At 42.5% G+C, this 14,388-nt stretch overlaps 1 protein-coding gene across 1 annotated transcript in view; it reads right to left on the reverse strand.

The window, feature by feature from the left end:
• The window catches only part of SERPINE3 (serpin family E member 3), a 27,059-nt gene extending 13,317 nt beyond the window's left edge, over positions 1–13,742 (reverse strand). The window contains exons 1-5 of the mRNA XM_026073671.1: positions 13,449–13,742; positions 12,487–12,581; positions 11,360–11,658; positions 6,953–7,189; positions 5,471–5,668 (exon numbers count right to left, since the gene is read on the reverse strand). Of these exons, the coding sequence (XP_025929456.1) occupies positions 5,471–5,668; positions 6,953–7,189; positions 11,360–11,658; positions 12,487–12,581; positions 13,449–13,742 (1,123 nt within the window). The remainder of the gene's footprint in view (positions 1–5,470; positions 5,669–6,952; positions 7,190–11,359; positions 11,659–12,486; positions 12,582–13,448) is intronic.
• Positions 13,743–14,388: the final 646 nt, after the last annotated feature.

Raw genomic sequence — 14,388 nt, forward strand, 5'->3', positions numbered from 1 at the left:
ATCTCTAGTTCTTCCTGTTTGTTCCCCAAGCTGCGTGCATTGGTGTACAGGCATTTCAGAGAGGTGATCGAGCAGGCAGGTTTCCCAGGAAGGATACAAGAGGATCCTCCATAGCCACATCCCATGCACACTTTCCTGGCTGCATTCACCTGCTGGAGGCGTCCCAACTTGAGCTGTCTTTTGCCAACTACCCTGGCACTATAACTCTCCCCTTCCCCCGTCTTTCCTAGTTTGAAGCCCTCCTTACCAGGTTGGCCAACCTGTTGGCAAAGACACACGTGCCCCACCTCGTGAGGTGGATCCCATCTCTCCCCATCGGTTGTCAATCTTCAAACAGGGTCCCATGGTCGTAGAAACCAAAACCCTGTTGCCAACACCAGCGGYRCAGCCAGTCGTTAACCTGGAAAGTCCGTCTCCTCCTCCTCTCATCCATCCCCCTCACTGGCAGGATTGAGGAGAAGATGACCTGGGCTCCCAGACGCTTGACCACCATCCCCAGAGCTCTGAAATCCTGCTTGATGGTCTCCAGTTTGTCCTTGGTGTCATTAGCATCCACATGGAAGAGCAGCAGTGGGTAATAGTCTGAGGCGTGGACAAGCCTTGGCAGTCTTTCCATGATGTCTYTCACACGAGCCCCTGGCAGGCCACAAACCTCTCTAGACAAGAGGTCAGGTCGGCAGATAGGTGCCTCTGTCCCCTGCAGCAGGGAGTCCCCCACAACAATCACCCGCCGCTTCTTCCAGGTGTTGCCACAAGGCACAGGGTCTGTTGTCCCAGTTCTAGTCAGAGCCCAAACACTGCTGCCTCTGTTTGCTGCGCTCTGGGCCTGGCTCTTATATAGGCCTCTCCCTAGCACTGGCTAAGAGGGTGCCTAACCTGCCCTAATCAAGGGCCACCGGGATCAAAGGCCCCAACTCCCTCTGGTCAGGGGCAACCCAGAGAGCTCGTTAGCAGCAGCCACTCCTAGCTAGAGCTTTTCCCACGAGCTTYTCCCAGGAGAAGTCAAGGCCTCCTGCAGTTGTCCTTGCCTAGCTTCCCCTTTCCTGTTCACAGCAATCACCTTCTAGTTCCTYGGGGGTCCTCAGAAAGCCCACAACTTCCAACAAGGTCCTCAAGTTCTAGTCAGAGCCCAAACACTGCTGCGCAAACTGCTGCGTCTGTTYGCTGCCTCTGTTAGCTGCGCTCGAAGTTGTAAGCAAGTGACTCATCATTGCCATTGTCGTAGGCCATCCAAAATACTGTATCTAATCCCTCTCCACCCAGCTATTGTAGCTCTGTCTTTAAGGTAGATACTCATGCTTTTTAAGTAAGTCAGGTGTTGTGAACAGCAGAATATAGCTAGCTAACATCCATAACATCTAAATATTTGCCCATAAATACATAATTACAAAATATCTTGAATGTTCAATGGACAACATTTGTTAGTTCTGTAAATCCAGATTAGCTAGGATTAATTAAACGTTTGTTATTCTGCTAGATTAAAATTTTAGAGCCTTAGATTTGACCTCCCACCATGCAACACTTACTTAGAGGGAAGCACGCTATTGAAAACGCCTTCCAACACATGAAATCATTTTGCTGAGAAAATGCCTTCTGGTTCGTAAAGCGCAAGCAGAGAAGATTTAGGTTTGTACTGCACTGGACATGAGTGGTTTAATTTATGGATACGCTAAACATTTGAAGTCTGCATGTTGTCCACTGAGGTTATAAAAACCTTATTTGTTAATTGGAAAGAGAAACAAAGACCTGAGATTATTGAGTTAGGACATTTAGTGTTTCTTACTCAAACTGATTTTGAGCCTCCCATAAGGATTATATATACTAAACTAGTATCTAAATATAGAACAAACTGCTTGGAAAAAATGATTATGTAAAACAGATGCAGTGTTTAAAAGGCACATGTAAATAGTAATTTTGGCACTTTCTTAGATCAACATTGATTGACCCTGGGCTGTTCTTTTCTACATGGCCATGCTAAAAGGATAAACAAAGCTGTAAATACTGAGATTGATAATAGGCCACAGCTAATCTTTCTTTCTCTGTATTTTGTATCCTGATGGTAAACAGCTGCTTTCATTTAATAATGAAGGAAAGTTATCTCATGCCTCTGTTTTGTTGTAGTAAACCTGCCTCTTGTATTAATTTTAAACTGATTTGTCAGAAATGTTTCTAGCATTTCTAATGACAAAGACTGAATTGGCCCTGTCAAATCTGACAATCAACAAATTAAAGGAAAAAACCCTCCTTTCTACAGTTCTCAAAAGTCTCTCCAGCTGCAGAGAGCTCACACATTTCAGACTGAATGAAAAGAAACTCCCAGTATTTTGGCTAACTTTCCTTTTCTTTGCTATTTACTTCAGGAAGGGAAGGATGGAGTTCTTGTAGTTATGGAAATGGCCAGACAATTACAGCTAATAATTTTACACCATGTTTACAAAGGCCTGGGAGGAGATATCTGGTCAGTTATTGCAGCTCAGCTAAYTAATTTCTGTTTTTTATCCATGATCTCCACTTGTGCTGTTCGTAAGCACTGGGGACCCCCTGCCTTCAGTCATTTTAGGCGCCTTATTTTTTTTATCTCTCTCTAATAAAAGGCTAGGTTCAGAGGCAAGGCTTGTTTCTGAGCTAATTAGTGTGTGCTCATTCAAAAAAAACCCTGTTTGCTTGTTTGTTTAACCAAATAGCTAGTGAAGCAATGAAGGGCAATGCTATTCCAGATTTCAYGAGGAGTGAAGACCTTGCAAGGAGCTGGTAACACAAAGTCACCTGGGGCTGAATGACTGTGAGCTGCTGCAGTAGTGTATATTACCTGAAAACGAAGATGATTAGGTTTAGGATCTGGGAAAGGCAAGATGTACTCCTCAGTAAAGTCAATTAACTTCCAAAAGATTCGAATGCACAAGAGGAATGGAAATTAGACTCTAAGTTGGAGGTGCTAATGTGCTCGGGAGCTTGCGCCTAAGCAGAGGGCAGAAGCTGCAGGACACATGACAGCCTTCCAGGAGGAATCAGCACCACAAACAAAGGTGTGACCACAAGGACAAACTTGCAAAGAGAGGACAAAGCGGTTCCTTAGATTAATTAGGGTTCAGAGATTAAGAAGTGTAGAAATAAAGAGTGGCCAACTGTCTGCTTGATTGGACTATTGCACAGAAATGAAAATGTTTTAGCCGTATAAACAAGAGAAAAAAGCAAGAAAGAATGATGCTGCTGAGCACTGAGAATTTCAGAAATTTTAGATTCATCCCAATTATTGTACTGGAACTGATGGGAAGGTATTAATTTGATGATACATCATAGGATAATGGTGAGATACCTAATGGAAATGAACAAAGGGTAAGAGAAATTAGAATGTCAGAGACAAAAAAACCCCCTTAAACTACTTTGCTACTTTTTTACTCGCAAATAATAATCTGGGACCTGGATAACCACCATCCCAGAACACTAAAAGAACTCAGATGTGAATTTGCGAGTGTGCTAGCAAAGATTTTTAACAACTGTGTAGATTCAGAGGGTGTGTCCCATGACTGGGAAACAGGACCATATTTATAAAGAGAAAGAAAGTGATCTGGGAAATTTTAAGTCTTTGTTTGAAAAGTTTTAGAACGTGCACTGGAGGAAAGAATAATTAAGTCACAGAGGGAGATAGAAAGTGAGATAAATTGGAACATTAGATAGGCCAAAGCAAACAAATCTATGATCTTTTTTGACTGGATAACTGTTAGATAGGGGTAAATCCATCCAGCTAGTCTTAAGTAAAGCATTAAACACAGTTTTGCCAGGACACTATTTACAGGTAGGATTGATGGTGACTACTGGAGGGAATGAAAGGTAGTGAGCAACCGCTTGAAGAGGAAACAACTATGAGCTATGTTAAAAGTGGGGTTCCCAGGTTGAAAAGAGGTTACCAACAGTTTTCCAGAGTATTTCCAATATTCAAGAAGACTTTCATCAAAGAACAATGAAGTTGACTTGATGACAGTGATGTTTCAAAAACACAAAAGAAGGYATACATCTGTGGAGATTTCCCTCCCCTTGGTCTACCTAGCACTCATCAGTGTGAAAAAAATGGAGAGGAAAAAAAGAGTGAAGTTGTAGAGCAAAAAAGACCGTGGTGGGGTCCACCCTGGGTACCCATACTGATGTGGTTTGGTGATGCTCTAAGCAAGATATTTTTAGCAAGGTCATGGAAGTACTAAAAGCATTGTAGCACATGTGTTTGACCTCATTAAAAGTATTATGTTTGCTTTTGGTCACTTATCTTCAAGAAAGATTAATTTAAATTGGATAAAGTGCAGAAAAGGACTAGTAGAGGACTGGAATATCTCTTTTGTGAAAAGAAAGTAAGAGAGTCTGACATCTTCAGCTTAGCCAATAGAAAATTGAGAGGTAGCTTGGTGACTCATAACTACATTTGGGAGTAAATATTGAAGCTGAAAAGAAACTATTTAAGTTAAAGGATAAAGTTGGCACAATATCAACAGCTATAAATTGATCTTGAAAAAAATTAGACTTGAAATTAGACAGATTTCTACCCAAGTAAAGTTCTGAAATAAGGTAGAAAGTGAAGGAAATTGGTAGAATTTAAAGGGGATTGTAGAAGTAAGTGGAAGAATTTCTGATGGTAGGAAATTAAGCCTTCAGTAAATAAACTCATCTTTGGGTGAACAACTCATGTGCTCCAGGTTTCTGAAAGGAGCATACATGATAACTTATTTGCCCCACATTTATACTACTTTAATCCCATACTGAGGACTTCCACTGGTTGGATATAAGGGCCAGCAAAACTCCTCTTGTCTTTGTTGCAGACTTTGGCCTTGAAGGTTTGCTACCGTGCCTTGGAGATGGGTTGTGACCAGAGACAGGAGGGACGGGTATGCAGTGCTGGTGCTCGCAGTGGTGTTAACCTCCCTCTGGTGCTCACATGCTCAGAGGGCAAACAGTGATCAGGTCTGGGGCCACAGGAAATGTCTTATCCACCCCACAAGTCAAATTGGTAGGGGCTTGATATTGTTTTAGTTTCTAACGGCCCCTTTGTTATGGGGCCAGATGTGCTCCTTAGGGTCCTTTGGGAGTTTTATTTAACAACGTCCCTGCTATTGCAAGGGACTTTGTGTACGATGGCACCCTCAGGCTTGCCTGCTCCCTTCTCGTGACACACAACACTGGTGTCTTTTGGATGTTTGCTACAGCTGACAGTTTTGTTAGGGGGTGCTGGGAGGTGCTGGGCTGGGAGGGAAGGGACATGGACGGTAGATGTTTTAGGAACCATTTTGAACCTAACATCTGTTTCATGATTGCCTCTTGTTATAGGGAATCAATTCAGTCGCCCAGATGGTCTCTTCATTTTGGGGATTTCTTCATTCCAAGCCAGGAAAAGACCACATCTTAGTACAGTGGTTGTGGGAAGTCAATACATAAAGCTCTTGCATGTTGTATAATATACCAGATCTGGAACAAGGATAGTTACCGTAGTTAACTTCAGCTGTGTTATGCATTGTAGGCACTTTCAGGGTTGAACCCTCTGCTGTAGTAAAAGGCAAGATCTGGGTGTCCATGAAGGAAAATTTCTTTTGCCACGTGCTTTTGAAGTACATGGTGCTCACCACAGCGACCTGATTGAGTGGTGATGGAGCCGTCTCCAAGGACATGCTGTGGATGTCTCCATCTGCACAGAAAAAAAGAGATGGAGGAGATGCGCTTAGTACTGTGTACACAAACATAAAGCCCAGGTATGTAATAGTAAATAAAGCAGCAGGTCAGGACCTCTCTCTGGCCCTAAGGGCAAGAGGCACAGTACAATTTGCACACAGCTAAGCCCCCCTCACCCCACCTGAACGTGGCCCTAGTGCCTGTTGGCCCATCTTCTCCCCAGAACTGAGGTCAGGTTAGGAGATGCCACAGGCCAAAGTCGTGCCGGGACTGTGCTAATAACTGAGCAGCACAGATGGCAGCAGATTGTTGCTTCACACCATGCCCTGGTCCCAAACCAGTTTATTAGTATTGACTTAGCTTAAAATTGCCGATATGCATTTTGCAGTGTTTGATCTTTAACTGCAGAAGTCCCTCATGAAATATATTCATGATTAAAGACCACTTTATGGAGTAACTAAATCAGGCAAAGCTGAGATCCTAATTATTCCTTATTTAATTGGCAGTTTAACTGATCCTTCCTTGGGTTTCTCAGAGATTTTTGAAAGTGTGATCCACTCTTAATTCATCAATATTCATGTGACTACCAGATTATGAACTCCCATTTCCATACTTGCTTCTAGAGCAATACTTTTCCATCATAAAGCTGGATCACTTATTACAGTTCATTTGAGGATAGAAATTTTTTTTCAACAGCAGCTTTAATGTGTGTATGTTTAACATCACATTACTTTTAAACACGTTGATGGCCAATTAACACTCGTGTAACTTCAGTCAGTGGGGCAAATCAAGGACTAATTTGGTCTACTGGTTCTAAGGACTTTCTTTTTCAATTATTTTTTCATTAACATTCAATTTAGTTTCATTACTTTTCTTGTTTGAGTGGAAAGTAAATTCTTTTTATTTTCCATTTTGATTTCAGAGTCTGGTACTGAGCTTACTGCCCTGCGTATTCCCCACAGCATCATGGAAACATCCAGTGCAGCAGACTCAGTCTCTGGGGATCTTGGCTGCTCCTCATTAAAACTCAGAACACTGCAAAGGATTGCCATTTAAAAAATTAGAGAAATAAGGCAAGTGGGTAATGGCTTGATACTGCAAACTTATACTGGCAGGTTCAGACTTAGTCCATGTTCTTTCCTCACATTACAAATGAGCATTGGCACAGGGATTAGATTTTGAGTCTCCTAGTCTTAGTTTATGCAATGTGGAGGATGGCAAAAAACTATACTGGTTAAATGCAGGATCTTTAGTTCCTCTTATTTCACATTTTCATCCCGTACAATCATTCTTATGTTACCTCCAGTGTTGCTGGTAATCCATTCCTGTATTTGGGCTGCAGTGGTGTTAGGGTCTCTGAAGTTGGCTTGCTGCAGGCTGCTGTTCRCCCAGCATGCGGTACGTGCAATGAAGCGGGGCCAGAGCTGAACTCCTGCTTGCACAAAGAGGGAACAAGCCTGCCGGACCACGGTGCCTTGGCTGGAGCTGCCGGTCGCCCCTTTGTACATCATGTGCAAGAAACCCTGCACGCTCTGATCTGCCAGGCAAGACAGAAGGAAATACTGTGATTATCATGTTGCGGCTAAGAATAGCAGAGATTGTGTCAGGGTTTGGCAGCTCTCAACTCCAGTGCTGACACCAGGGGCCTCTGAAAATTAAAGCAATATAATAACTAAAGCACCCTTCACTTTATGAAGTGCTACTGTCAAGCACTACTGTCGCGCACATTGATGCACTGGACATGTCAAAGCAGTCTTCATGTTGCTGTAGAAATCACTGTAGTGCAATTTGCCGAGTGGCTGATTTCACATACCAGTCTGTCTCACTCCTCTATGTGAATGAAGGTCTTGTTTCATAAGGAATATTATTTTCTTTTGGGCCCTCTCTGAATTCCCATGATTGAGATTTGGCACCTCTGGCCGTGGTGGGCCGAGCGTCCAGGGGCGCAGTCCTGCTGTCTCCCTTTCTTGCCATAATTGATTCCACCCATTCCAAGGCAGGCGTTTGTCTGACCACCCCAGGGCTGTCTCTGCTACTCTGCACTCCCACTTTTGTTTTTTCTTTCTTGAAGGATGGTGCCCCAAGCTGGCGCAGTATTCCAGATGAGGCCTGGCAATGCTAACTAGAGCTGATAGGTTGCTTCATGCAAGTTGCAAATGACTCTTCTTTTTATACAAACCACAACAGTGTCTGCTATTTCTGAGGCCCAATTGTATTTTCCATTCAATGTCAATTTTTTTTAATTCCAAAGACCCCCCCCTCAGGTTCTTTTCTGAAAAACTGCTCTTTAGCCCATTTTCCCCCAACCTGAGTAGGCGATTAGTCCTACCAAATGTAGAACTTTTCACTTGTCATTATTGAATCACATCCTATTTATTTCACACATTCTTCCAATTTGCCGGGATCATTATAAATTCTATTTCTATGTTCCAAAATGCTTGTAGCAACTCCTGTCTCAGTGACATTCAGAAATTCAATAACTTATTCCCTAGTGCATTGTCTGAACTGCTAATGAAAATAGTTGAATAGTGCCCCAGTCTCCTGTTCCTGTGGAGTTCAAGGTAGTTCAATGGTAGTGGCTTATGTGACTGACACAAGGTTGAGGTGTGGGCCAAGCAGGGGCAGGAGTCTTGTCATCTTGGCAAATCTTGTGTATTTGAAATCAAAAAGTTTCTAATAGGATTCCCTGAAGGGTGATTTAGCAGCCATTTCTGCCTGTAGCTATTTTGCTCACACTAGTGATTTGTGATGGGATGGCTAATACTGAGGTGACCTCCCGAGGCCTGGGACTTGCACCCAGTCCAAGCGATGCTGGTGGGCTCTGTGTCAAATCTCCTCGTGTTCGTGGTTCAGCCCCTTTCCCATGTCCCTTGTTGTGCTTCAGAGGTGGCCTGCTTGCACTCACCAGATAAAAGTCCTGTCTAGACTGTCAGTTGCCTCTAAGAAGTTATTAACAGGTTCCTCCTTTCATAAATAAGCTTTCCCTGAGGACTGGGAAAAGTTTGGAGGACTGTTGTTCTTCAGTGAAGAAACCAGTGCCTCTTGGCTCTGCGGGACCACCAGGGCCTCTCTGATTTCCCAGGCGGACAAGGTGCCAGCATCCAGGTGTCCTAATTCCTGTGTGAAATCTCAGCAACTTACTGCTGAAAGCAACTGTTGGCCACCATGTCTGAGGAGGCCAATATTGCACCTCTCATTTCTCCAGGGTGCCACGCTCAGCTCAGGTTTTTCTCTGCCTCAGCCTGAAACTTTGGGGCATCCTGGGCAGCTCATGGGTATCCAGCTCCCCCAAAGCAGGCAATTTGGGGCTTGCAGCTATGGCCCCAGCTGGAAATCTTGTTTGTGACTCCAGAGAGACCTTAGCTTGATGGGGTAGAGGAGGAGTTTAATGTATACCGTTTGCTACCACCTGAGAATCCAGTGCATGTTTTCTAACCCAACAGAGTCCCTTTAATAACCTGGAACCTGGTTAATAACCTAACCTTTAAGACCTGTCTGAAGTTTGGTATTAAAATTTAGACCTATTACTTGTTAAGGGATAAAACACTGGACTCCTTGAACAGATGTCAAGAAAACTCACACGGTTTGAGGTGTAAAGTGCTTTTCTTGTGTGTTTTGCATTAGTGTGCTAGCATTTGGCAAGCTCTTTTGAGGATGTAAGAAATCAAAGATGGTAAATTGGAAGCAGATGTTACTGAGAGGTGCAGTATCCTGAGCTTTTAACTTCAACAATATCAAAGTGCTTAGCTAACCAAAGTCCTGAATTCTTACTCAGAGAACAGTTCAGATTTGCTTAAAAATATTCTACCATGGATAAAATAAAACAGCAAGGAGAAAACATTTCAAAGTATTTCATTTTGTCTGTGCTGTCTAGAGAGACATCTCTTTATAGATTGTTTTCCTCAGTACTAGAGTGGAGGTGAACAAATCTTCCAAACATTAAAATAAGATTACAAGTATGTGAAAGAGCTGATTCTCTCTGAATGGTGACTGAACCATCAATGTTTCCATTGTTTTCAGTCTGCTAAGTTTTTTTACCATGTCCTTCATTATTGTTGAAGACAGATCAACAAAAACATTAATGCAAACATCTAATAGAAGAATAGAATTTTATCAGATATACATATGTATATACGATATGATTTTACTCATCTGATAAGAAATGTGATCTAATTTGATTTGTTTATTTGATTTTAAATGTGCCATTTGAAGAAGTGGTTTCCTCCTGGATGGAGGCATCACTGGAAACGTGCTGTTATAACCAGTAGCAGAAGATCCCATCCTACTTTATTTTCCCATTCACACATTAATATATCTGAAAGTCAAAAACTGGTGGCTTGTGACATACACAACTAAAATGGTGAGAAAATGTCTCTTTGATATTATGTGCCATAGGAAAAGGAGTAGGACACCCAGCAAAAGAGTTAGCAGGCTGTTAAGAACCTCCACACTTTGTGTTATATTTTGTGTGGAGGTTCCTGCCTAAATTTCACTGTGCAATATTCTTGTTAAGGTTCTTTCTTAATAACTGAGCCCCTACAAGACAAGAAGTGTGGCAGTTAGTAATGTATAATCCTTGTATGAATGAATGTTGTTTAAAATGACCTTGCTGAATTTACAGAAACAGGAGTCTTATAAGCAAGACTTCATTATATCGGCTGCTCATAATATAGATGCACTGTCCTTGTGTCAGTACATGCAGCAGTATCTGTGTATATTAGCCAGTGCTAATACTGTGTTGGTTTTGACTATGAACGATATACAGAATGGCAATAAGGACTAAGGAAGGTTACTGCACAGGACAGTGAAATTACTGTGGATTTTCTCTTTATTCTTTATATGATGAAAGTAAATTTTATGTTGAGAAATAGTGGTGTCACCTCTATATGTGTCTTGTATGCAAGCTGCAAATTTTGAAGATGAGGCAGTCATTTGGTTTTCAAAAACTTTGGGCCCATAATATAAAATTGTTTTTGATATGTAGTGTGGGATGGCAGGATAATCCAGAGCTAAAATGAAGACAGCATCCTTCAATTCAGCTGACTTAATGCTGGATTCCAAGACATCTGCCTTTTCCATATTCCTTCCAGATTTTCAGTGAGCTTTTTATTTTAGTCTGCTTTCAGGAAAAGATGCATTTGCACCATCTGTCTGTCCATGTATCTCTCCGTCTGCCAGTCTCCTCCTAATAACTTTTTGCCTTGCTGGCCAATTCTAATAAAATTAGAAAAAGGGGTAGAGTCTTCAAGATTATTCGGTTCCTCCAGATTTCATACTATTTGTCAGGGGCACAGGAGAGGAAACAACTGCTCCAGTGGTGGGAAGCTTGGCAGCATCGCGGGGTGGCTGAGGAAGGCTGGGACGAGACTGGGGCACACTGCACACCAGAAACCCCCAGGAAACCAGGAGCAATTCTGCTGGCTTGGAAGGAAATGCTCTAGATGGAGTTGCATTTTGGTGCAGTAAGAGTAAGCACTGAAAGAGGAATATGTGCATACAAACTACTGAAAGAGTTTCCACTGTCCAGCTGATACCTAGCTAGCAAATATGGAGAAAATAGTCCTGAATTACCTCTTGCAGTGCCTGTTAACAGGACAGAAGTTCAGTATGGTGTGTGCAATTGCTGCCTCCTTAGTAAAGCTGTGAATTGACTGCAAAATGTAAGGCAATCACTATCAAGAAGTATTTTTTTCAAATGGTACATTACCGTGAATGCTGTATCCTAGGGCATCCCGTAGTTCCTTAAAGGTATTTCCTTGCGCTCCAAACTGCAGCAGCTCCAGGGAAACCACCACGCTGGCTGGTGACACCACCAGGCTGGTTCTGTTCTCTCCTTCGGCCATGTGCTGGTAGAGGTTGATGGCAAATTCAGTCTTCAGCTCTTTCATCTCATCGTGGGAGATGCAGTCGCCCTTGGTTAAGCAGCAAGTGGCCAGGATGAATGCAGCAAAGAAAATGGGGAACATGAAGGCAAGCCAAAGAGCTGTCTCCTCCAGATAATCATACCTACAATTAATAATAGAGGTATTTAGAAAAGCAGCATGCCAGGGTGACAGAGGAATTTTCTCTTTACATCAGCATTAAACTATCATTTGCAATTGTAATGATTACCAGTACAATACCTGTCCAGACCTCACCAGTAGCTATTGTCATAAAAAAAAAAGTGTAGGGACTTATTGATGACTTTGTTGGCTAGCAAGGACCAGGCTTTTCCAGGATGCTGTACCAATATAGGATGGTTGACCATCAGAGTACATTGAAGCACAGTGCCCATCCGTTTAAAAGCTAGTTACCTGCATGTATGATGGGAAACCTTAGTGAAAGCCGTGTGTCCTCTGAGGTGCCGAGCACCTGCAGCTCCCTTCCGCCCCACCAGAAAAGGTGCCATCCCCAGCCCCCCAAGAGGAGGGCCAACCCTTGGGAGGTGCAGGTGCTCAACCGGGAGCTCCAGACTGGGGTTTAGCTCTAAGTTTACAAAAGTTGGCTGAAAAATACACCCCCTGATTCTCCTAAAACAAAATATATCCCTGTGAAAAAAAGGTGGTATTCGCACCAATGCCTGCTGCACAAGATCACTGCTTTGTATTTTTATGGGAAATTAAGCATTTGTCAATGTTATATTAAGAGAGTCATAGATTTGTATGTAGAGGCAAAATGCTGAAATGACAGAACAGCTTTCTTTACAGAATTTTGCAGTATGCAAATATATTTTAAAAAATACGGCACCTTCTTTCCCTTCAGGATTTCCTACAAATCTTCTCTATGCCCTTTGCTCTAGAGAGCACCTCTAATGCCTCGTATTTACTCACAGTTAGCTCTGTTAAATTGTCTTGCCTTTCTGGGTCCTTCTGGGTGTCTGAATTGAAGCTCTCTATGCACGTCTTGTCTCCTTTTTTAATAGGTAATGGAGGAAAGACTAAGTCATGAGCCTGCATTTAAAGGGATAGTCAGTGATCAGAGTCTCTGTTGGCGATGTCTGTACCACTCTGTCCAAATTCCTGTAGGCTACAGGCTCTATGGAGAGCCAGGCAAAGCAGCATGCCATCGACCAGCAAATCCAAGCCAAGGAACAAAAAGGTACACATGGAGATACGGTCAGCAGCTTCCTCTCAAACACTGCTCAAGCCTTATTAGGCTTGTGACCTGCTGGTACGAAGCAAGGCATCTCCTATCTCTCTTCCCACCCCCTCCTTCTTTTATACRAATTCCATTGATTCCTCTGCCACAAAGGGGAAGAGAAAGGGCTCTCTGTGTACCAGGCACATAGGGTTTTTTTTTTCCACTTTGGAACYTTATTCAGAAATTCCATGCAATTAAAATGTCTTTATTTGCCCTCTTTTTTTTTTTTTTTTAATACCATCCCAAATTGTAAGATTTTCATTTACTCTTTAGTTTCTGGATGGAAAGAAACAACAAAGCAGTGCACTTGAAGGAGATCAAATGAGGAAAGGGGTCACTTGGAATGAGGCAGAAGCAGAATACCTGGGGTTGTAACCACTTTAAACACAATTTCAGTTGTTCTTGGCTTTCCACGTGTGACAGGATGAAATCCTGCTCATCATATTCACAGAGTCAGCCTCACAATGGCACTGAAGGCAAGCAGGAATGTAGCCTAAAAAATATRTAAAATGCAGCCTACCAATGGGAAAAAATACATATATATATTCTGAGTTATTTTGGAGTGTACATTCCTGTTGCAACTGGGAAAGAAAACACAAAGAAAAAATCATTATAATAAAGTAATCATGCTTAGGTGCCATTGTTTTCTCTTTACCAGGGAAGGACCAGCCACTCACTTGAATCAGGGCCCAAAGGAGCACCAGAGCAATGGGCAGCTCTTGCTGGACTTGTGCTATTCCTCTCTTCCTGCTGTTTTTAGAAGATGACAAAATAAGTGCTGATACAGGGTGCTGTCTCAGCATCTTGGGATTTAGAACACGTTTATGGTAGGACAGACGAAGGAGGGCAAGATTAGGACAAGTGAGCATGCAGGTTTTGCCATTGATTTCAATGGCAGTATTCTCATGCTGAAAATTACGGGTTGGCTTAAGAGTGGTTTTGAATGAGGACCTCTCTGCTGAAGCTATCATTAGCGGTGTCCACTCACATGCAGACAATTATTCACAGGAGATTAAACTGAGGCCACCAAATGATTTCTCAAAGGGAGTTGTCATTAGATAAATTGCTTCTGGTCACTAGTGAGGACTGGTCACCTGGATTTGACATGATATTGCCAGAGGCTCCAGGACCTATGAGGCATTTACTCTGGGCCCTAGCTGACTCTCTCCTATGGAGTTATTAAGATTTAGAAAATGGATAGGGAGCCCCTGAAGGTTTTAGACATTATTGTCAAAAATTAACCTTTTTTCATAGCCTTTCACGTCCAAGGGAAATAAAACCACTAAGAATGCTGTGCATTCAGTTCCCACCTGGCAAAAATGAAACCAATGTTGCTATTCAGATTTGGGCTAAGTATCTGTGGAAGATGCAATTGAGAATTGGATCCAGTATAATTATGGTGCAAGAGAGCAGTTTCCATCGGAAAGGAAAAAAAAAATCTGGCCCATATGTCCTCACAGAGAGGACTTAGAAATTAGACTGTTTGTTTTAACATCCCCTCCAACCTGCACACACCTGCTTTAGGAAAGGAAAGGTGGGGAGGCCCCTCAGCAGCATAAACAGAGCTTACAGACAAGGAGAAAGACCTTAAGGAAACTGAAAAGAACCCTTGCTGCT

Source organism: Apteryx rowi, unplaced genomic scaffold (genome assembly GCF_003343035.1).
Source record: "Apteryx rowi isolate R43461 unplaced genomic scaffold, aptRow1 scaffold_372, whole genome shotgun sequence".
Taxonomy (NCBI): Eukaryota; Metazoa; Chordata; class Aves; order Apterygiformes; family Apterygidae; genus Apteryx; species Apteryx rowi.